General features: G+C 40.5%; 1 protein-coding gene across 16 annotated transcripts in view; it reads right to left on the bottom strand.

The window, feature by feature from the left end:
- The window catches only part of DTNA (dystrobrevin alpha), a 169,213-nt gene that overhangs the window by 65,230 nt on the left and 79,808 nt on the right, over positions 1 to 24,175 (bottom strand). For all 16 annotated transcript variants that reach the window (XM_031066545.1, XM_031066557.1, XM_031066552.1 and 13 more), the window contains one exon: positions 3,046 to 3,259. In XM_031066545.1, coding sequence (XP_030922405.1) covers positions 3,046 to 3,259 — 214 coding nt within the window. The remainder of the gene's footprint in view (positions 1 to 3,045; positions 3,260 to 24,175) is intronic.

Raw genomic sequence — 24,175 nt, 5'->3', positions numbered from 1 at the left:
CTCGGCTTTGACATCAGCCTGGAGGAATTTTTCAGAGAGGTTTGTACTTGTCAACTTTTTACCTAGTACTTGGTGTGCCAGTGAAGGAAGTGTGCTATTGTTTCATAAAGCCAGTTAATCACCTTAGGTCTTGAAGCAAAAGCTACTGCCTAATTTTAACCTGTGGTTAAAAACATAGATCAGACATGTTTCTGTCTAGATTATTTTAAAGCCTGACCACCTCATTCTGCTCACTGGTTTTGGCCTGTCAGGGTCATCTACCACATGATGCTGACTTCCACACACTAATGATAAATTGACTGGAGAAGTATTTCTGTTTGTGAATTTTGAATTTGTTGGCTTGCAGTCTTATAAGGTTGTACTTTAGTTTACTTTTAGCAGCACGAAGGAACATCCCATTCAGTCTCACATGAAATTCTATACACTATAATTTTCCCCCACTTTTTCTCCTTTCAGGGCTGAGCAGCAAAGAAATATCTGTGGGCCTAATGAATCCCCAAGGCCATAAAAAACCCATAAAAAATGGGATGTAAGCTCAGCACCGGCAGTGGCTAAGTTGGCCCACGTGCCATGGCAGCACACTGTGGTCCTTTTGTGTTTTGCTAGCCAAGTTTTAGCTGCTGAGAAGACATCTGTACTGCAGGCCTAAGGAAACATTCCTTTTCAGAGGGCAGAGAAACCTGCCAGGTTTTCAGCAGCCTATAAAAGAAGGAAGAGGCTCTGATTAAAGTTTGGAGGATCTTCAGCCAGTACAGTACACAAAGAGCAACATATATATTAACTAGACCTAAATAAATGAGACAGTGTCAGGCTTATTAGACTTTAACACATGAAATAACTTGTCCCTTGTGGTCCTTTCATATATGGTAGGTCACAGACTCCATTTCTCCACTTTCTTTGGATTCCAAATGGGACATGAAAAACTGCACCACCTTCTCTGGATCTGCAGCACCTTGCACTTGGCCTTGCTGAACCTCATGAGAAGATTCCCATGGGCCCACTTCTCCAGCCTGCTGAGTCCCTCTGGATAACCTGCAAAGCATTGCCTCTCTCTGAACATGAGACCATAAGAAAAGACCTTGCTCCTCCTTCCACCAACTTCTACCTTTCAGCAGAGAATGACCTTTCTGCTGCTCTGGAGGGGAGAGAAAGGAGGAACACAGGAAGCAGAGACAGCAGCTCTGGTTAGACCCCAGCAGCTCTCACACAGTCCCTTTGGCATGTAGAGCCACCTCCTTCCCTCTGTTTCCCAGAAACCAGGAAAGCTGAACCACCAGTCGTTGTTAAACCAACATCCAACAAAACTTCAATGATATGAGTCATACTGAAGTGTAGGGCACATTTTGAGAATCAGATGCTTAACTGGTAAGTCTTGATTTGTGACAGGTGTCTGGACTTCCACTACAGTACAGAGAGACCTAGCTGACACATATCTCCATGAAACCTGAACTTAGGTATCTCAGGTTGCACATGAACCTCATCTCATATGTTTGCTGTATTTAATATGCAGTGATAGGCAGCTAGTCCCTGTCTGACATCAGAGCTGGGAGCCTCTTCCTAGGGATTCCCTGGGGGTCTCTGCCCTTCTGGAGAGTGCATTCCCATGTACTACACTCAGAGGCAGCGCAAGAGACTGAGCTGCTACTTGACAAATGGAGTGAGGGTCACAGCTTCCTTACTCTGGGGGGGCCTGATGGGAGCTCAGAAACAGATCATGAACCACAGCACATGGGATGTTTTCAGGGAAAGCAAACTCTTCCCCTTTAAAAACACTCTCTGATTCCCTCCAGGGGGCTAAATTCCTCTACTCCATTCTGCTGCAAGTAGCTGTGTTGTGTAGTTGAGATGTTTATCCCTTTACAGTGAGCTACAAAACAAGCACAGTATCACAGGTCTTGCTTCCACTGACCAGGGTCTTTCCATATGTTTACCAGCCAGGAAGTTTATTTGTGGCATGCAGCAATAAATGCATCTGGTCATTTCCAGCATCCTTTAGTATCCTTGTCACAGCCACAATGGTATGAATTAAAATGCTGTTCCTTCTTTTATTGCCCTTGAGGGGAGGAAAATATTCCTGAAGGCTATGATTTCACAATGGACTGGCTTTTCTTCCTCTCAGAGGGGCAGGAGGAGAGGTTGAGTGCAGCCTTCTCATGTGGAACACCTACTTTTTCTCCCCGTTGCCATGGCGACTGAGCCACTGGCTGGTCTGGCACTGAGAGGCGCTCAATGACACCCAGTACCAGGGCAGCGAGAGAGAGAGGACTGGGAAGAGAGAGGGGAAGCATCCTTGTTTTAATGTTTAATGGCCAGTGTTTTCTGCTGATGAATTTTCAAAAAATAAGCCATAAAGTGACAACATCTGCACCTGTCAGACTTAACCGCTGTTCTTCAGTAAATCACTTCTGAGGACTGCAAATATTGCAGTACAGGATGCCAACTATGTATTCAGAAATTGCAATATATATACACAGAATACTCATTCATGTAAGTGGTTTTCTCTATCTAAAGCTTGTTCTTTTTGTAATATGAGTCCCATGCAGTAATAAACAACATGAATTGCATCACCTCCAGGTCTTTAATCCTATTTCTGTCATGGTCTCAAAATCATGCTGCACTGGCATGAGCCAGAAAAAAAAATTGCTTACAGCTGCAAGAACTTGCAGGGAAATGAGCTCTTTCAAAATAATGAGCTATTAACCCATGGCACTGCTGCAGAGGCATTGCAGTGGTGTCAGCCACTGGTGTATCAATAAACAACAAGCCAAATTAGGAGCGCATGTGAATTTGTTTCTGTAGATAATTCTTCTTTGATATAAACTGGAACAAGTCTGAGTAGCTGGATGAAAACACAGTTGTGCTGGATTTGGCTCCAAAGAAAGGAAAGCAGAGGCCCTTAATTTAGGTTATCTCCCTAGTTAGCACTATTCACATGCTCATTATTTGGGACAGAATTGAGCCTGCTCAATTGATTTCGAGAGATATTTCTGGAGGAAGTCAAATCCTTTCAGCAGCTGGGAGAGGAGGGAGGAAAGGCAGACTTACGGATCGAAGGCCGCTAGCAGGAAGTTGAGCAGCAGGCTGATGGACTGCTCCACGTTGATCTGGTGGGTGGTGGGCATCCGTTTGTTGAGCTGGTAGAAGATGGTTGAAATCACAGCCTCCAGGCGAGCCACGTTCAGTTCGAGGCTGGGGTCCAGGTTGTTCAGGGCGTTCTCCCGCAAGGCTTCGATCACATTCCAGATGTCCACCAGGTGCACTAGGGGACAGGACAGAAAGACTCAGATGGGGAAACATGCTCCTGAAAGGAGAACAAGAGTCACCTCCTCCCGCAAGGTGGGGAATAGCACAACCATGTACAACACGCTTCATGAATAATTAAATGAATTAATGTGTTTTCCACACCGTATATTGAATCTGGTGGAGGAATGAGCAAATAAAATTCGAATCTGTTAATAAGCAAACAATATACTGATATTACTAGTTGTAATGAATACAACCTCAGCTTGGGAAATCATTCTTCATTCTATAAAGTATTCAAATAAAAGTCTGTATTTTACAGAAATCATTGAAAGGTAAACATATGCTAATTGTTTTTCTGAACCATGCCTTTATGAATCCCCATTCAGAAATTACTCTTAGATATTAATTTGCATAGCAGATGGGCTTTTCAGAAGATCCTACGAATACTAAGTGCTTATCACACACTGATATTTTGAAAATTCTTTTCAGCAATTTGTATGGAAAGCAAAATATTTTACAGAAACAGAATTGTAATTGAGTCAGGGTACATTTAAACAAATAACACATAATGAAGTGATCTGAAAGTCATATTTTATGTCTTCTAAATATATTTGCCAAATTATTTGTTAAATCTCTCTCTTTGATGAAGTCCTAGTCTAAGCTGAATTTGATGGGGCCGGTTTTTACCTACAAGGACAGCTTAAAGAACAATCTCTGCTCACCCTTCACATTGTACACAAACAGAAATCTTGTTTGCAGAGCACTGTTATTGTGGCAGTATGATTGGCTTGCTGTGAATTGCCATTTCCAGGAGAGGTGCTCTGTGCCAAAAATAAAGAACCCCCTACAGTAATTTAAAAACTGGATTTTGTTCAAACCTGAATTCAAAGGTTCATCCTTCTATCTTAATATTACCTACTGTCCTACTAAAGTGTCAATAAAAAACAAATCAGGAGGCTCAAGGGGCAAATTCTCTTTTTTCATCAGACAAACTACTGCACAGTTCTCATTACACAGCATGGTGATATGTCTTATGATGTATCAAAAGCCACCTGTATGTGGAAGGAGATCCATGTTTTTGTAGATAAACTTAATTATAATCCTCCTCATTATATTTTTATTTGATTGGTTTGCAGGTGCTGTCTCAGACTGCAATGTGACATGAGGGTCTGATGGCAGGGAAATGTAAGCTGAGAGTAGATGGATGATGAAATGACATACAGTCATTTTACTTAGTCTAGATTTTTGCCCTGTGATTGGGTTTCCCTTCTTTTGCCTCAGGAATAAATAGCCTCCAACACCCTGCTAGCACATGTGTAAGCCCAAAGAGGAAGATACTCCATACAGTGGCAACAGTAGCAGCAATCACTTTACAGACTAGACACTATGCTTTTCCACTTCTTGCTGTTCCCTAGCAAGTAACTGTGAAAACCTACAAGATACACCAAAGTATTTATTTTATCTTTGTATTAAAAGGAAACTTTTACAGGCAAACTTGTATGCTGTCAGGTTGTCTTCAAAATGTTACTCTGAATTAAGCTGATGTTTGCACAGCCAGGTTTTAGTAGCTGGGGGCTACAGGGATGGCTTCTGTGAGAAGCTTCCAGAAGTTTCCCAATGTTTGGCAGAGCCAGTGTCAGCCAGCTCCAGGATAGACCCACTGCTGGCCAAGTCCACACCATCCAGAAATAGTGGTAATGCCTCTGAGATAAAATATTTAGGAAGAATTTAAAAAAGGGTTTTGCACAGTTGTAATTAATGCCGAAGAATAGCAAGGTGAGAATATGTGAGAACAACAACTCTGCAGACATCAAGGTCAGCCAAGAAGAAGGAACAGGAGTGCTCTAGGCACCAGAGCTGAGATTCCCCTGCAGCCCGTGGTGCAGAACATGGTGATGCAGCTGTGCCCCTGCAGGCCATGGATGTCCAGGGGGATGCACAGATCCACCTGCAGCTCCTGGAGGAGGTCACACCAGAGCAGGTGGGTGCCTGAGAGGAAGCTGTGAGTCTGTGGGAGTCCCGTGCTGGAGAAGGGCCTGGCAGGGATCTGCAAACCTATGGAGAGAGGAGCCCACGAGCAGTGTCCTCAAAGGACTCGTGACTCTGTGGGGGACCCATGCTGGAGCAGCCTGTCCTTCAAGAACTGCATCCCGTGAAAGAGTGACTCGTGTTGCAGCAGTTTGTGGAGCAATGTTGTCCACAGGATGGAGAAGTTCATGGAGAACTGTCTCCTGTGGGAGGAATCCTAGGTTGGAGCAGGGGAAGGACTCCTCTCCCTGAGTAGCAGCAGAATCACCCACTAATGAACTCTAATAATCCCCCTTCTCTGTCTGCCTGTGCCACTGAGGTGAAGGAGGTAGAACTTGTGAAGGAGGAAGGGTGGGGGAAATATATTTTTAAGGTCTTATTTTACTTCTCATTATCCTCCTCTGATTTTGGTAGTAATAAATTCAATTTGTATCTCTAATTAGAATCTGTTTTGCCTGTGATGTTATTTGGTGGGTGATCTCTCTCCGTCCTTATATCAACCCTTTGTTATATTTTCTCCCCCTTGACCAGCTGCAGAGGGGAGTGATGTAGATGCTTTGGTGGGTGTCTGGCATAAAACTAGAGTCAACCCACTACAGCTGGGTGGGTGGAGTACACAACCTCTGAACTCTTCTGTTTGTTTTCTGGCTGGTAGAAGAGCAACTTCCCCATAAAAAATCTGGCATAGGTCTCAGGTCCTTTTAATGCAGTCATTCCCATTCCCACTCAATCAATTTTCACTGTCACAGAGGTAATCTGGATAAATGGAAGATGAAGGATCTCCAGGAAGACAGCTGGCATGTAATAACTGACTCTTTCTGGGCAGCTTCTCCACATGGCTCAGAGGCCAGAGAATGGAGGAAGTCATCAGAAAGCAGGCCATTGTCTGGTCCAGGAGAGAGGGGTTAATGAGCATTCCACCACATAAGGTAGCCAAGGAAAGTACCAGAAATACAGAGCAACATGCCAGAAGATGCAGGAACAGGCTGGACCATGTGAATGTATTTTGTGGTGGTAGAACAGTGAAGGACAGGCAGAAAGCAAAAAGTGAAGTAGGATTGTTTCCCTCAAGGTCCATAGCCATGCAGGCTGCTGGTGGCCATGGGGGCTGTCTCTGGTCATTCAGACCAAGAAGATGGAGAAGGTACTTCCACCAGCAGTTTCGCCAAGTTGGCTTCTGGCCATGTGTGCAAATCATCAAATATGAACTACATAAAAATAACAGTGTGAGAAGTTACCAGGCAAACAAATTGCAAAAGAAAGAGTAACGCCATATGCAGATGCTCACCTTGACTTGAGGCTACACTAACAAGAGAGCAATCCAAGAAACAGGACAAACGGGTACCAGCACTTCAGACCAAGGCAGAAATTACTAGGACAACCTTATCATAAATACTGAATAAGGATGTAAAATCAACAACATTAGAGCTGGTGGGAAAAGAATAAACAGGGACAGGCTGTTTATCTGGGAGTGCATGAGTATGGTAGCAGAAAAAAGCATGAGAGTGGAAAACGGCAATTTGAAGGGTAACAAGTCATGTCCTCAGAACTGCTGGGGTACCTTTCAAGCAGCCTGTAAAGGAACAGTTTGACCATACATGTTCACTTCTGCAGTCACTGGAAACTGTGATGGGTTCCCTAACCTCGATAAAAAGTTACCCAGAGAGGAAGAGCCAGATACCCAGACTCCCTAACAGTGAGAATTTCATGTTGTAATTAAACTTTAATTGCTGTAGCCTAGTAGTGGAAAATTCTTGAATATGGAGGAAGAAAGCTGGCACTATGAATATGGCTGAAATGAGGGTTGGTGTCTTTATTCTTCACATGATCTAGTACGGATACTGTGTGGCTGTCAGATTTTAATGTGGGGTTTTTTGTTGTTTTGTTTTCCTACTGATATTATATTTCTCATAACATAGTCATATCCAGAGTTAGTTTTGATGATAGTCTTGGGATTGAAAATGTCCAGAGGCTAGCAGAAGTGGGACTAATAACATCAGTATACTAAACACATCTGAGGGAAAATGACTCATTTTATTGTTAACTCTAATCTGAAAGGCTCATAAGCTCTCCTGATGTTCATTGGTATGCCAGAAAGGTAGGGCACAAGACTAAGAAAATGACTTATTGGAAATTACAGAGCTGTAAGAGTTCCCTACCCACTATGAAATATTAGTATCAAGAAACTGCTGTGTATTTGTGCTATAAATAATTTCACTTGGGCTTTTCTTCTTTTCCCCAGAAACACTTTGGTTCCACTTGAAGCTGAATAAACAACAATCATACTGCACTATTTTATTTTGCATTTTATTAATTAATTGTACATATATCTAAGAGGCTGGAAAGCAGTATTTCCTGCAGGAGAAAATGGAAGATGGACATGAGCCAAACATTTAACAAGAACTACTGATTTTGAAAATACCTGCTCAAATGTCTAGCTCAGAATCACAAGGACATTTTGTTAGGCTGCTGTACAGATGACTGAAGTCTCTGACCTTTACTCAAGTCAGTTGTTATGGACAAGAATCATGCAGTTAAATTAAATGTAAAAAACTAAGTGTCTACTGTTGACTGGTGACCAGGGCTCCCTCTCATGTCAGTGAAAGAAAAAAGCACTTTAAAGCATCTTTTGGGAGACACGGGGGATGAGCAGTGCTTTGAATCTGCCCATATTTCTTCACTGACTACAGACAAAGCCTAATGCACCATGTTTGCATGAGACACATAACCTCAGAGCTGGTAAAGTTAACTGAGTTGAATCCCACACCTTCCTCCTTAAACATTAAGATATCTTCTCTAGTCTGACTACTACATGACCTAGAATAATTCAGATTTTATAGAAAATATGAATAATAAATACTTCAATCTGTATGAACAGCTACCAGATCATGTCACAGTCACTACCTTTTACATTGCATCACTTGACCTTGTGCAGATTACATTGAGGTGTAGTGCCCTACTGATCACCATGAATTCTATCACTTTTTAAGGTTACTCATGCAGTAAGCAAACTTTTACATGTTCTATCATTCTGCCAAATCAAATTGTCAGTATTGGCAAAAGGGAAGTAAAACACAGGACTCTGCAAGCTCCACTCATTTGTACTAATAGGAATTGATGCCTATGGCTAATGTGGTATCTGTATTCTGTTCATTGTAATAAAAGAATGTCAACCTTGCAAACTTTGCATAAGCTTACATTCCTCATCTTCTCTTCTACTCATTTTCCATAATACCTGTTATGCCCATTTATTTATTTATCCATCCCTGAGACTGTTTTAATCTCACTGAAGAAGGCATATCTCCTTTGTTTGCACAACACGTAGTGCAATAAACCCCAAATCTGATTTCTACATGCTACATGATGCTTACAAGAAGAGTTTGCAGAGTAACAAAGCAGCATATAAATGCAGGAGAGCTTTCTCTCTCATAAAATCTGCCTTGAATTCCCTCAACAGACTAAATCTCCAGAAGTTTGTTTTTAACTTCTAATTACAGTTGCTGCTTTTGTTGCCTTGCCCACATTTCCCACTGAAAAGCGAATTATGCCTCAGCATGTGAAAGATGCCCCTTTGGAAACAGATTTGGAAAACTAAAGAAATCTGTCAGTTGTTCTTTCAGTGCCAGCAGATGATCACTATGCAGGAGGAATAAAAGCTGCTTGTATCTAGTGCCTGCGTGGTGTAAGGTTATCAAAAATCATGAAGTCAAGCCAACATTCATGGACCCTTCAGAAAGGCCTCACACTCTGTAAACAACACAGCTACCGAGGTGTAGATCTCACTCATTTGCCTGATGTCTGAAAAAAATGCAGACCATCTCCACAAGCAATTGCTAAACTGTGTTTCCCTTTAGATTTTCTGTTAAGCGATCTTTGAAGTCACAGCTAAGCTAAAGCTCTGCGTTATTGCATCTTCTATGGCAAACACTGCCTGGTAATTTGGCTTTTTATGTAATTTTTGAACAGCATCATAGAAGGCTTCACAATTGAGCATGCTCAGTAACAGACAGTGATGAGTGAATGTAAATAAAGTTCAGTGTCCGGACAGAAGTGGGATGACACCGATGAGGAGCATTACACATGGCTGCCATTCACTCCACAGCAATCATTACCAAAAAATGCACTCTTTGAGGAGACCTAGACTGAACTGAAGAGAAATGAGATCAATGCATGAAAATACACTCCTTTTTCAGCTGTTAAAGCAACATTTGGAGAGTGCCTGTTGCCAGTGAACTGAGACAGAACTGATCAGTCTCTCCCTGTAGGATGCAAAGGGGATGAAGATGGCTGGCTCAGTTTGAAAGGGAGTATTTGTATTACAAATACTCCCTTTGTATTTTGTATTTTCCTCACACTAAAAAATTTTCAGATGCCTTCAAGTTTTACATCCTGCTCTTGTGCCTTTACCTGTGTTCAGAATACCTTTTCCTTTTACATTTTACTACTTTTACAATGAAAGTGAGCAATTAGTAGTTACAGTGAAGAATTCCATCACCTACGACACTGTCAACAGGTCAATTTGTGGAAGAGATGTACCCTGGATACATTCAGAGAAAACACAACTTAGCAATCTTATGTTGCTTATTATACACATATATGTCAGTTTTACTGATCTTGAGCCTCCCTCTTTCCTTCAGGCATTTTCTAGGCTCTTCATTCTTCATCTTCAAAAAAAAATGTACTTTTAATTTATTGTAACTAGTAACTTGAATTTATTTGCAATAAATAATTTTCTGTTTGGTAGATACAGCATCTTAATAGGCAAAATGAGAGAGAAGAGATGTACTACATTTCTTTTTTTCAACTCAAAGCAAAGAAATTAATATTTACTTATGCAGCGAAAAATGAATTTTTCTCTCCATCATGCAATTTATAATTATGGAAAGGCTCTGAGCTATAGATAATCTTGGATATATCACTAATCTCAAAGGAGGCAGATTACTTCAAACATTAGCTGTCAAGAAATTATGTTGCCCTAAGCAAATACAAAAAAGAAAAAAATGTAGCAAAGTTTGTCTTCTAAGTAGTAAAAAAAATTTAAAAACTTAAAAACAGTCTGTGTGCTTAAGCTTTTGCTTAAGCTTTCCTACCATTAAATGAATCTATTTATACAAAAATCCTCATCTACCCTATTTAATTTTTTTGTATTACAACCTAATGATGAACTTTACAAAGTGATCTCTCCATTTATTACTAAATGAACATGGAAGAGGAGATTACATTTAATCAAATACAGGAAGTGACTAAATCAGGTCTTTAACAATCAATTCAAATTTATTTAACATATAGTTGGTCTAAGTAAATATAAGTGAAACATGTCCAAGTGATAGATAGGACCAAAAATTCTCCTTGATGTATTTTCCTTTGTTGGTGAAGAAGAATTTTTAAATGAAATATTGGTTTAAATTCTTTCCAAAATTTTACTACACATTTCATGGAGATTTTAGTCCAGCAAAGCTCTTACACACATGCTTGAGTTTAAACATACTTGTACTGTCATTTGAAATCAATGGCACTTGACTGTATGTCAGGTATTTCAGGTGGATTTCATTAAAAGGGAAAGATTTATGCTTCCTTGTCAAGTAATCCTAAGAATACTATAAAATATGCTAGATGATTCTTCTTTTTTTTCATTAGAATCTATGAACCCATCACAAATTAGGGTACTGGGGCCATTTGTCATCGTCATTGCTAAGAAGGCCTGGGAAGTTATTCACATTTTCTGTTTGGATCCCTCCTCCTGCTGCCAAGCAGGTAACAGAGGACTGACTGAGGCATGTTTTTCCTCTAAACTACCCCTGTTGGTGGCCAAGCTGCCCCTCAAATCAGTCAGCTGTAGTATGATCACTGAAAGCTTTACCTGCACATCCCACTACTATGCAGATCCAACTGCTAGCGATGAAGGCTTGCAGTTTTTTACACTGTCTGGATACCAAATAACATGAAAAAGAAAATGCACCAGGGTGTTGCTTCTGCTTAGATCTAAAATGAGGTACTCTTTGGCAGGGTACATCTGGTGACAGCTGTCACTCTACACACTCTGGCACACCCAGACTGCTCATGGCCCAAATATCTGATATTAAGAAGAAACTCCTCACTGTAAGGTTGGTGAAGCACTGGAACAGGTTGCCCAGAGAAGCTGTGGATGACCCATCCCTGGAAGTGTTCAAGGCCAGGATGGGGATGGGTCATCCCCATGGATGGGGATTTGAGCAACCTGGTCTAGAAAAAGGCATCTCTGCCCATGGAAGGGGGTAAGAACTAGATGATCTTTAAAGTTCCTTTAAACCCAAGACATTTTATGAGTCTATGATCCAATGCAAGGGAGTAGGGGACATGGAGACACACTCTTCTCAGGGATAGGACAGTGAATGGACTGAGGGAAACAGGCACACATTAAAATACAGGAAAGCATTTAAATGTAAGAAAAAGATTTTCCCCATGAGGATTTTAGAACTGTGTGATATTGCCCACAAAGACTGTGGATTATATCCTTGAAAATAATCAAACCTGAACAGGACAAAACCCTGAGCGATCTGCTGTGGCTGACCCTGTTCTCTCCAGAAGTCCCTGCCAACTTCATTGATTCTGTGATCATGAACCTATACTGCAAAACCACAGTAACTCTCACTGGAAAGGAGTCAGTGCTGCCTCACTGACTTTTCTCTAAAATCATTACTCAAGTAAGCTGTGCTCCAAGGGCCTTCTCTAACACATGTGGTAAATAAAAAACCACAGAACCTACCCTGAGGCCTCTTGAATGTTTGAGAAATAGTCCTCCACATCCTCGAGAGGTTTTGTGTGAGATGTGCTGTGGGCCTCCACAGCACTGTGTGTGCTCAGGTATTCCCTTTGGCTTTCCCCTGAAGACCGAAGGATTTCAGAGGGAGGCCATGGCTCCATTTAATTCCCTGTCAGCTGCATGCATTCCGCCTCCTCCTCCTCCTCCTCCTCCTCACCTTTCTGCCCGTGCTGTCAGACTGCACATGTGTGTGGTATGCACTGGCTCAGCGGGAAGCGGGAACAAGGCTATCCACTTCCGCCTGCCCATCCCAGTGGTGAGGAGGAGTGCCCAGGTTAGGAACTAAAGACCAGCCAACAGAAGCAGCTTTTTCCTGAACTAGTGTGCACATGGAGTAAGTCAGCTGCATTTGGACTTTATGGATTCACAGAGGTCACCTGTCCCAGTAATGCCACATGGGACAAGCAATGTCCCAGCCTTCAGGACCTGGCTTGTCTGTGCATATGCCAGCCAGCTGCACGCTGCATGCACAGAAGACATTCCTGAGTGGGCGCCAAACCTGGCTGCTGCTTGTTTGGAAATCTGCAGGACACAATGTGTACAACTGAGGCACTGAAAATTTAGGGAAAGTTTTAAAGGTTCCCCTGTCTGCATACTTGGAGTGGTATCCTATTATACTCTGCCTGTGTTGTGCCCAGAAGGTAAAACAAGTTATCCCAAAACCTCCTGGGATTCTGATCACTACAGAACTTTGATCAAGTGTTAATAATGAGGAGTAATCAATACACTGAGGCTAACAATACACTGAAATGTGGTCTTTTCACTTTTTATATAGTCCCTGACAAGGTGTATGAGTGTGTAAAGATCATCAGTAAAATTTTTCTCTTATACAGTAATTTAATTTACAATAGAAGTTCCTTCTTCCCCTGCTGTCAGCTCCTGACCATCTCGTCTTACCTCTATTTAACCTAAGACTGAAGAGCTCTCTGTGGGTGGCAAAAGCCATCAGTCTCTCCAAGGAGCAGCACTAATGACAGTCAATTCTGCAAAAGGGAACAGTGGGTGATCCACCCTGAGCGCTGGGCTGGGAAACTGCTGTCATCTACTTGTCACCCAGATGCTGGCAAACTGTTTCCTTTTTTTAAAACGTGCTTTGAAACCATTTATTTGAAATGGTGAACAAAGTATGACATATATAAAATGAAATAATAAAAAATATAACTCTAAGCTTCTTAGTATTTTGATGACAACTAGGAAAGAATTAAAACTCTGCCCTGTTGCTAAGAAGTGAACAACAATGGCTTAAATCCATTGATTACATATAATTTTCTTATTTTAAGAGTTAAATGTATTTATGAATTAAAGACCAACGCGCAAATAGCAACATGTACTCCATAGTCAGAAACTTTCTAAACAGCTGAAGACAATGGTATTTCTAGACTGTGTGTCTCTATTATTTTTGTGATCCCACTTCAGAACAACTCTAATGAGAAAGGCTTTATTTGAGGCACTGTGTGATCAGGCTTCAGTCTGACTTATTAGTTCCTACAGAAGGGCTTTGCAAGTGTCAGCTTCCAAATAGCCAAAGAACTCACGAGGTAACATGACTTGGTCAACAGATATGTACAATACACAACAGCTTTCTCATTTCTGTTCAAAAAGGTCCGCTTGCCTTATATTTGAGCTGTCAGGTCAGTTTGTAAAATATAGATCTGGTGAACCTGACAGTGAATACAGCAACTGAATCACGGAGACTTTAAAAAAATGTTTCCAGAGTGTTCGAATTCAAGACATCCCTCTAGCTGTCCCAGATTGCCAAGACCCCTACCAAGAAGCTGAGACCCTAACACAGAGCCCAAGATGCCTGTAGTTTTAATTATAGCCCATAGAATAAATTACCAACCTTATATGAAGATCTGCAAACCATGAAAGTATAATAATAGTTAGTTTGTCATGAAGTGAAAAACAGATTTTTGAATAAGAGTTTTTAGAATAAGAGTTCAGAAGGCAAGATGGAGGAATCCAGGCATGTCCAGCCTTTCTCCTTCTTCTTAGCCTTCATCTTCTGCTGTGATGGTGGCATTTTTAGATTGGTTTAGAGTAGAAGCTCACTGTCTAACATAGGTGATAGGTATTGGAAAGTAATTGTAAATATTGTACACATAGTTTTTAGTATAAAAAAATAACACTGCATCGAGGGCAAGCAGAATGCCTCTGACTGTCCTGCTGAGCAGACCTCAGCAAGCCAAGAGAAAGAATTTTATAGACAAGAAACAATAAACAACCTTGAGACCGAGAACTGAAGAGTTCTGACTCCTTCTTTGACTGCTGGGCTGGGAAAAGAGACTTTCTAACACATCTCGGAGTCACTCTGACCAGCTAAAGCCCCGAGACCAGAGGAGAACCAGAAGCCACGTGTGAGCCCTCCTGGAATGCCTGAACCGCCGAGAAGGAATGCCCAGTGCGGAGGCAGGCACAGGTGGAGTGCAGGAAGGCCGGGACCCGAGGAGCCGAGCCCCGCGCCCGCCGGCGGGACAGCGCACACGCTCCTGGCGGGGCCGCCACAGGATGGCACTCCTGGGTGGGTTTTAAATGCAGCACGCTCGCTCCAGCATTTTAACTCTCTCCTGGCACAGTGTCAGGCGAGATAGCGCGGATCAGAGGCGGTGCATGCCCACATCTGTCTCCCGAAAATGGCCTTGTCTGTGTGTTTAGTGGGATCGGGACGACGAGCGCGGAGATGCGGCTGAGTGCGTGTCCTGCGCGGGCAAACAGTGGCAGAGCCGTGTGGTGGAAAAGGCAGAATGCCTTCATGTTGGATGCCCTCATTACAGTGATAACATCTTCTCCAGCAGTATGCTTCTTCAAATGCCAAGTCTGGCTTATACCACATCTTTCTTTCTTCAATAGTTTCCTTTCTCCCTCTGATACAACCGCTGCCAGCTCCATCCATCCCCCCCTAGAACACCTCCTATGCCACAGCTTGCTTGGCACTGTTACCAGCCAAAAGCAACCAGAGAGGGAATGCAAACGTTAACAAATTGGGTTATTTACATTTTTCATTAATTTTGAAGCAGTGCACGTTACCAGCTTAAGGATACAGGGTGTTATCCCCAATCTCATATTAACTGCTGTTTCCTTTAAAAAATAAAAAATAGCTTGTGATGATAAGGGAAAATGTGATTTAACAGTTCTTTACAACAATTTCTTACCTAATAGCTATAGAAAACAAGTTGAGATTACATTATCAAACTTCAAGGTCCAGTCATATCACAAAGGTCAATGAAAAAGAATGAGCACCTATTATACATTTAGAACTGCTTGAAAACAAAAGCCCTCCTTGGCCTATATCCTGTTTTTCAGAGTGTGATCCATGGTTACTTTGTTTTCTGTAATATTATTTTAAAAAATCATTTAGGGTTGGCCAGACTGTAAACAGCAACAAGGTACAGAATATTAATGAAAGATGAATCATGCACTTTCTTGAATATAAAAGATGTGATATTTTACATATATGCAAATTCTTAACCTGATCCTTGTTCTATTAATTTAAATATTTTCTTATGTAATGTGGACTGAATTTGACCCATAACATTTTCATCTATTAAGAATAATTAGAGAAGTTCTTAAGCTGAACTTAATGCTCGGGTAAACAGTCTGATACCACAACTGCATTTTTCATGCCCAGAGCAGAAGGGACATACTAAAGACTAATACCATATGCTTCCCTCTTCTGAAGAGTTTGGCTCAGTCCAGAGGGTTCCTGGGACAAAATCCCAGTACCAGCTTCAGCTGTTGAGAGTGAGAGCACTGCTATGCAACAGGACATTCATGTGACACACAGGACTTCGGCAGAAAAGCATCTTATGCCTGAAGTCATAAGGACATTTCAGACTGATCTTATTTAAACTTTTGCTGAGATTGGTAATCAAGTTATTAATTACTGTCATAGGTTCCAGCTTTCATAGGTATTTAATCATGCATTTGAGAACAATGCAATTTATTTGTCCCAAAATCTTCTGGAATATGAGCTATAAGCAGCTTGGAAAGAGGGAAAGATGGATCCTGGTATCTGGAATATCAATTTCTGGGCTACCAATTTCATTTGAATAGGCAGCCTCTTCTACAGAGAAACTATCCAGAATATTTGACTAAAAAACTCTGGTTTTGTGTCCACACAATCTTTCCAGATTTTCTCTCCTGACATTACTCACATTCAAAGCAGTGTCTTCTGCCAGAGTGGGTCGGTGCTCCATTTCCCCAGCTGATTCATTCCCTCAGCAACCACGACTCCCAAACCAGAAGGCAACTGCAGTGTCTCCCCTTAAAATATCATGCTGTAAAACTTCCCATCTCTTGAGAAAATAAGGACTAGGCCAAGGAGAAAATTACAGCTGATACAAACATAGCTCAACAATCAGCCACACTGAGAAAGGCAACAAGACTGCAGAATGTGAAATGGCAGATAAATGAGATTTAGGTGAAGTTTCACACATCTATCCTTCCCCCTGTGTGTGACAGAAGCTCTTTAATGATGTTGTCAGGGCCCCTAGATGGAGTAAGAGTCTCGATGTACATGGCCACTTATCTGTCATCCTTTATTTTACACACAGTCCTTAAAGACATCCTGCAAATCCAAGACAAAATAAAAGAGTTTCAAGGCAAAATATAGATGAATGAACTGTGGAAAATTAAACTTGGGGAAGATCAGGACCTTTACAAGAGATGCAGGATGATACTAGTGTCAACTTCATTTATCAGAAATTGAGTTCAACCTCTTCAAACAATACACACTGACAGACTGATTCATTCTTTCCTTTGTGCCATAGTGATGTCAATGAGTTCAAAAGAGTTACTTTCAATTTACTCCCTGTCAGGAAGGGAGACATCCATCTACCCATCCACATGGACCAAAGATAAGGCTGAGCAGACAGAGAATTTCTGTGGAATTAGCCTACACTTTTCTTGGTTAAAGGGCCAAACACTCTGCTAGAAACCTCCGCAGCCAAAAATATCACAGATACAACTCAGTCTGAATTCAGACTAGGAGTGCCTTGATTCAGCACAAGGAAAAAGACCTCTGTAAAGCCATTGTATATCACAAACATTAATGTCAGGAAGCTCAATCTTCATTATATAGAAACCCAGAACTGTATTAATAACAATACCCACTGAGGACATTATATTGTGCAGTCTCTTCACACTTATAAGAGCAGGAAATTATTTTTATAGCCAACATCTTCTGTTTTCGCAATTTGTCCTAGCATACCAGATACTTGCTGTATGAAATCTTCCACTAAGACTTAATGAAAATAAAACTAGATGCAGTAAAATATGATATAATGGCTAAGTTATAGCTTCTCTCTAAATATTCTGGGTGTTATGAAGTTGATCTGTTACTAGAGTTACAAAAACTTTTAATGTAACCAAAAACAAAATGAGCATGCAAAACCACCACTCACTGGGAATTACAGGAGGAGAGAATTAAAAAAAATGACATCAAGTCCCACATTCTGATTTTCTTTCTGGGGACTGTTTGCTGTCTTCACCCTGAAGAATCCCATAATTGCTAAGAATATTCACCACTGGCTGTGGCTGGCTTCCCAGTGGGCTGGCTCCACAGTGGGCTTATTTGTAAAAGTTACTGGAGACAGGCATAAGGAATGGCTGGAGACAGATCAGACTTTCTGTGTCAGGTTGTGATGGAGACCACTGTTTAGGTAGGAAGATGATGCAGATGTGTTAAGGTGGAGGAAAGCTGTGTAGTACCTACTTGTTCTCCTGAGCTGACTGATGGCTTAAAAACCAGGGACAGGGTAAAAATTCCGCAAAATTCCCAACTTGGCAGATGCAATGGAGAAGGAGTTCAAAAACATGAGGAGTTCAAAACAAAACCCTTCTATTTATTTACTGGAAGGGTTGCTAAGCACTGGAACAGGCTGCCCAAGGAGGCAGTTGATGGAGTCACCATCCCTGGTGGTGTTCAAGAAATGCCTGGATGTGGTCTACTTGAAAATATGGTGATGGGTCAAAGGTTCTTGGAGATGTTTTCCAACCTAAATAATTCTGTGATTTTGTGAATGCAGTGCTACAACACACATATTGGGCAAAATAATCCAGCTTATCATGTCAGAAATCTGCAAGTACATAAAAACTGTCCCTTAGTCCCTACAGAAAACATGTATGTATGGACTGAGCTCATGTATGGATCCTCAAGAATAATTGTTTTGAGTACAGAATGGAGACACAGGGCTTCAAGATGAAGGTCCTTAGGAACAAAGGACTACAATCACCAAACTCACTGATAACTGCTCCAAAGATGACTTGTTACTTCTTTCCCCCCTTGCCACATAAACAGGATGTCATACAGAAAAAGCCCCGAGAGAATGACCCATACATGACAGGCATTAAGTCCCACTGCTTAATGCGCTCTGACACATTATGGAGGTGCTCATGTGACATCGGGGCAGACCCGGCAAAAGACCCAAACAGGACAGATCAGAACAGCCCAAGAAAAGGGAGCAAAGGCTCAAGTGTAAGAGAGGGTTTGCCCAAAAAAAGCTTCTTGGAACCTAGAGAATAACAGGAAAAAAGAGAGCAGACAAGGGAGTAAGGGCTGCAGAGAAGTCAGAGATAAAGCAAATGCCACAGATAATGACATGAAGCTGAAGAAGTGAAAGAGTGAAGGAGGCTTAAAAACACAGCTACAGATTGAGGGAAAAAACATGAGGGTGAAAGAAGAAAATGCTCTCACACAAAGCATCAGAAGATAGAGTGATTCTGTGATCACCAAGGTATTGGTTTGTTTCCACTAAACAGTATCTCTACATACATTTTGTGATTTTTAGGCTGTATACAAGATTACCAAGATAATAATAGTAATAATAATAAATAAATAATAAATTTTCATTTGTTTGAAGAATTTATTAAGAGGACCAATGTGAAATAGAATACAAAAACTTTCTGGCTTGAGAAAACTAAGCCAGAGGCTGCCAGACAAAGGTGAGTGATGCCTATTACCAGAAGCAGATGTTCAGAGACATGAGCAGGGAACAGAACAGACTGTCCAACCTTACACGTTCATCAGGAAAGCCATCAGAAATAGCACAGTGAATGGCAGTCTTCACAGAGTTCAGGAAGTCAGTAAGAAGAGATTTTCAGCTGATCCAATTACAAAAGCTGTCTGCATTCAGGCAGAGCTAGCTGTGCCACCTGAGTAGCAGAGGGCAGCATGTAGGTATACTTGTGACGTGACCTAGGCCACATGGCTGTCAACTTCTGACTTAAAGAAAGCCAAATCAGTCATTTTCCCCTTTAAAGGACAAAATAATATTAGCTGACAATCTTCTGCAACTCCTGCTTTCAAGAGGAGCTACTTGGAATCATGGGTATGTTTGAAAAATCAATCTCTAAGCAACTGAAAATGTAAGAGTTTTAAGGTAGATATTCTTGTTTCACTCCTTTTGACATTAAAATTAATTCCAAATATCCACTAATAGTTCTTGTCTCAGTCTTGGATGAGACAGACTTGCAGTGGCAGCCTTTAAGAGCAAATACTCAGGGACATCTGAGATAACACAACCCTCTTATATAACAAGAGTACACTTCATGCTAACACTGAAGAAAACGCTGAACAGCAGTCCCTCAATGAACATGCCAAATATACAGGTTATATGCCAGCTCTCTAACAGCTATTATGATTGTCAAGCATATTAATAAACTTTTACAGTTGAAAGGAAAAGAAAATCTGAACCTATTTTCAGGATATTGTGCTCTGAGCGAACACTTACAGACTAAGGATTTGTCTGCAGGGAATATGCTAAATCAAGCCCTTTTGAACTTTTGATTAAATAATTGATGCATAATGCAGAATGTATAATATATGCATCCTTTTTCCATAGTTGCCTGGAAACCCATATGGAACAGTACTAGAAATTCCAGAAGCATTTAAGTCGTTAGTGAAGACAAAGGAACAAAAAAGTTTTAAAAATCATTAACTCATCTCTCTTTCCATTCTTCAAATACTGCAGGATACCAGAATTAGTAACTTACACAATGGTATCATGACTTGTAATATAGAGTGGTTTTTTTTTAAAGCTGTATCTCTTGGAGCCATGTGAATAATGGTACTCACTGTAAGGGAACTTGTAAGACTCAGCTTTCATTAAAATAGAAAACAAAGAACACAACAAATATTTCCAGCCTCTACCTTTATGTAATAGTAATAAGCAGATCATAAAATATACAAGGTGGTCAACAATGAAGAACAAAAATATGAATGCAAAATAGTAATTTTCTTTCCAAATTATAGGATTTTAAGCAAATCTCATAAAAGACTGATCACTCAGGGTTTAGAAGAATATGAGACTCCCGTGATCACAAATTCAAGAGGCAGATTGCTTCCAATTGCAGCCAAGCAGACCTTTTGCACTTCTCAAGTAGGCAACAGTGCTTGTCATTCAGTTTGATTGCTCTGTGACCCAGCCTGAAACTATCTTGTGCTTTATTGCTTCCAAGATGAAATGAAAAACAGGATAAAACCCAATAATGAGAATAGACCACTAACCATGGAAACTACAGTGATGAAGGATTAAATCATTTAAACTAAACAATTCTGTAATCATCATAATTTGAAGTCTCTGTTTCTGATGGTCATCCTGAGCAAAAGAAAAGAAGGGGCAAGCATAGAATGACGTGGGCTGTACAGTTCTTGAGATGTGAAAGGCAGGACAGTGACAGTGAACACATCCTGCCATGGCAGGGAATCTTCACAGGATTCTCGTGCCTTTGCACATTTGTTGCGCACTCTATTTGAGAAAATTGCCTTTGTACATTTGTTGTGCACATTTGAGAAAATCAATACTCACTGAGTCAAAGGATGAATGTCTTTATACTACACTGGCAAGAGGTCTCATTTGAGTAAAGAGAAGCGGTTACATGGTCCTAAATCAATCAACATGTAATTATGAAGGATTCGATGGTTAAACATCAATAGGACAGACTGGAACACTTGTGAGCGTCCTCTAGCTTTGTGTTTAGGGAACTCTTTTGGATGTGTAAACTTGGTGCAGATTTTCTCATGCAGAAGAAGAAGAAAGTTGAACCTGGATGTCCTGTTAACTTCCTCAGTCACTGGATAACACAAAGGTCACGCACCATTTCCAGTAGAATCAAGACTTATTTGTCCTTTCCTTTTACTACAAGTACCAGATAATGTGACTTTTCATTTTGTGGTGAATGGCATGTTGAATGGGATGGCATAAAATGATACATTAAGTGTCAGCCCAGCATAGAAAAAATACAGTCGAACTCCAAGCCCTAGCAATTTTATTTAGGTTAAATCAAATAATTTTTTAAAAAGTGCTTGCTGTGATGATAGGGGCCTGTAGCTCATACAGGCTGATCTCATCATTTCATACCCAGATAGTCAGTTTCTAGGACAAACCCATTTTCAGCAGCTTGCTGTAGCATTACAGGAGGTCTAAGAGTACAGACAGAAAAGAGCTTTAAGAAAAGCACCTAAAAATAATGTAATTACAGGAACTGTCATTCATTTTCACTAGGAAATTATTACATTTCAGGAGGGGAGAAATTATCCTAACTTAAAACAAATGTAAAAAGGCAGATCAGATCAAGAAGCACCCAAAAGCATGTACAGAGATTAAGCTGACATGCCTACATGCCTCAGCTTGACTACACAAGCCCAGAGGAAGCAGAACAAAGGGAAGGTGGAGGTGGAGGAGACTGCCTTGGACGCACATAAGGATTCCATCACAGTCATAGCAGCTGTACTCCCTATGAATAGAAAACAAACTGCTGTACTACAACCCAGATAGGCCAAAAGAATTAAACAACAACAACAAAAAAACCATTCAATCTGAACAATATTAAAGGGAGAAACAAAGACACCAACACCCTAAGGTGCTGAGATTAAACTGCCAGAAAAACAAGCTCCCTTTTTGTCTGCTTTAATTAAACCACATGTTACCATCACCAGCACAGCTTTTGATTCACAATTTCAACTGTCAACGATTTATTCTGATCTAGGGAAATCAGCAAAATCTGCTTTTGCTGTCACAGTCACAGAATGATCTCACAACACATTTAGGATAGTTCACCAAGGACAGCAGTAGTTTTCCAGCCATACAGTTCTGTATCAGTGAGTGATATTTAATGGTATAATGGTTTTGATTATGATATGTTGTTATGTCCTACTCCTGGCTCTCACCATAGCCCAGAGGGAATTTGCATGTGAACATGGTATTTCATCTCAGCATGTTAATAAATTCACTGAGAAAGGAGTATTAAAATAAATCAATGGCACAATGATCCCTGGGAAAAATTATAAATTATGGGGTTTGGTGGTTCTGGATACTGGTGGATGAGGAGAGATAGGTCTAACTGCTGTCATTGGTCTTTCATCCTTGTTTTAGGAAAGCCTAAGATGCTTCTGTGCCTGGATGCCATGGATAAGCAGCAGCAAATCAACCTTGCCAAGACAGCATTTTCTTGGCAGTAAGGAGTGCTGAGCAGGAGTTGTATTTGCTGAGAATGTACTCAGGAGTTCCAAAACCTGCTCCGATGCACTTGCAGTGAAGTAAAGGACAATACTCTCCTGTTTGACTTGGTGAGAGCAACATTGGTTCATAGGGTTTTCAAGTTCTGTGACTGTTTCAGACCTCATGGTGCTCACCTGTAGTTTTTCCATCTCCCTCCTTGACTCTTGCAGTGTGCACTATCTAGGACCACCTTTGAAGCACATTTAGAAAATCGATATGATAAAGTCAGCTATTCCCATCTGGTATATTTTGTACAGTACAAACTGGAATAAACATGCAGCATGTTTCATCAGGTACCTGTACCTGCTTCCTAGTTGCTTTTATTACCCCAAATAATAAAATTTAACCTCAAATTATTAGGATGCTGCTATTTCCAAGACTATATCCAAAGCCATCCACCAGTAAAATGCCCACAGTCAGCTCATACACTCCTGGCTTTACATTGTGGGATTTAAAGATGACATAATCACCAGCAATGTGTTCTCCAAGGTCATCTGTTCATGAGTTTTCACATTCATTTGGAATATTCATCCCCAAATCTCAATATCTTCTCCAGAATTTAGTATTTATTTGATTTTTTTTCCTTTTTTTTTTTCCCAAAAAAGGCATCTATGTCTTGTGCTGGTATGTATAACTAAGGGAAGACTATTGCTATTGCAACAGGTCTATTGCTAAGGGATTCTGCAAAGCAATCAGCAAGTAGTCTGCAATTATCTCTTTCTATTCCCACCAAATCCTCAAAAGTACCTATGCTACCTACAGAGTTTCTCTTTTCATTATTTCCAATTTTAGAAATAGTCATCAGAAATAAAAAGCATAAAATTAGTTTATATTCGTGGTGAATTAATAAGATTTCCCAGCTTTTAGGATTTCTGTATTCAGAATTTTGCATGTCTCCTGTTTTTGGGATTTTTGTAACACATTGCATCCCACATTTGGGCACTTACCAGATTCAGAGGTGTGGCAACAATAATCTGTAAATGTTTTTATTATTTATTTGCAGTGTTAGCTTAGGTAAAGAGGAAATTTGCAGGAATTTTTCTTTGAAAGATAACATCAGAGATTTTTCAAATTTCTCTACTTTTTTTATGAGTGCTTAAGAAGAATTTTTTGCTTTTCTGAAGAACAAGGCTGGACTGGATTAAATTCCATCCTGTCTGACAAATAATTGAAATTACTGATAATGCTTTTTTGCACACTTTGATGATTGTATTTGAACTGTCACTTTAAAATGCTCAGAGACATTTTTATAAAAGAAGTACTTTCCACAGAGTATTTTTCCAAAGTTGTATAGAATTGTCAGAAAGATACATATTTGCAATTTTGAAGACTGTTGGCTAAATATCTGCAAAGTCTTCTTCTTCTTATGAAAATGAAATAATTTCACAAAGCAAATTATTTGATCAACAGTGGTAGTACTCAAGGTGCAACATATGTAGTGATATTCTGGTAAAAGGTGGTAAATAGTCATGTTCTCTCTTATTTTTACCCAGATAATTTACTTAGTTTCAGGAGAAACTCTGCAAGAGAGAATGGCTCTCAGAATATGATTTTTGCCCATTGCACACTGCCTACTTTGCCGGTAAAACCCAGCCTGCTGCTG

The sequence above is a fragment of the Geospiza fortis genome, unplaced genomic scaffold, assembly GCF_000277835.1.
Source record: "Geospiza fortis unplaced genomic scaffold, GeoFor_1.0 scaffold53, whole genome shotgun sequence".
Classification (NCBI taxonomy): Eukaryota; Metazoa; Chordata; class Aves; order Passeriformes; family Thraupidae; genus Geospiza; species Geospiza fortis.
The sequence above is the reverse complement of the archived record's forward strand: the minus strand, read 5'-3'. Positions and strand labels throughout refer to the sequence as shown.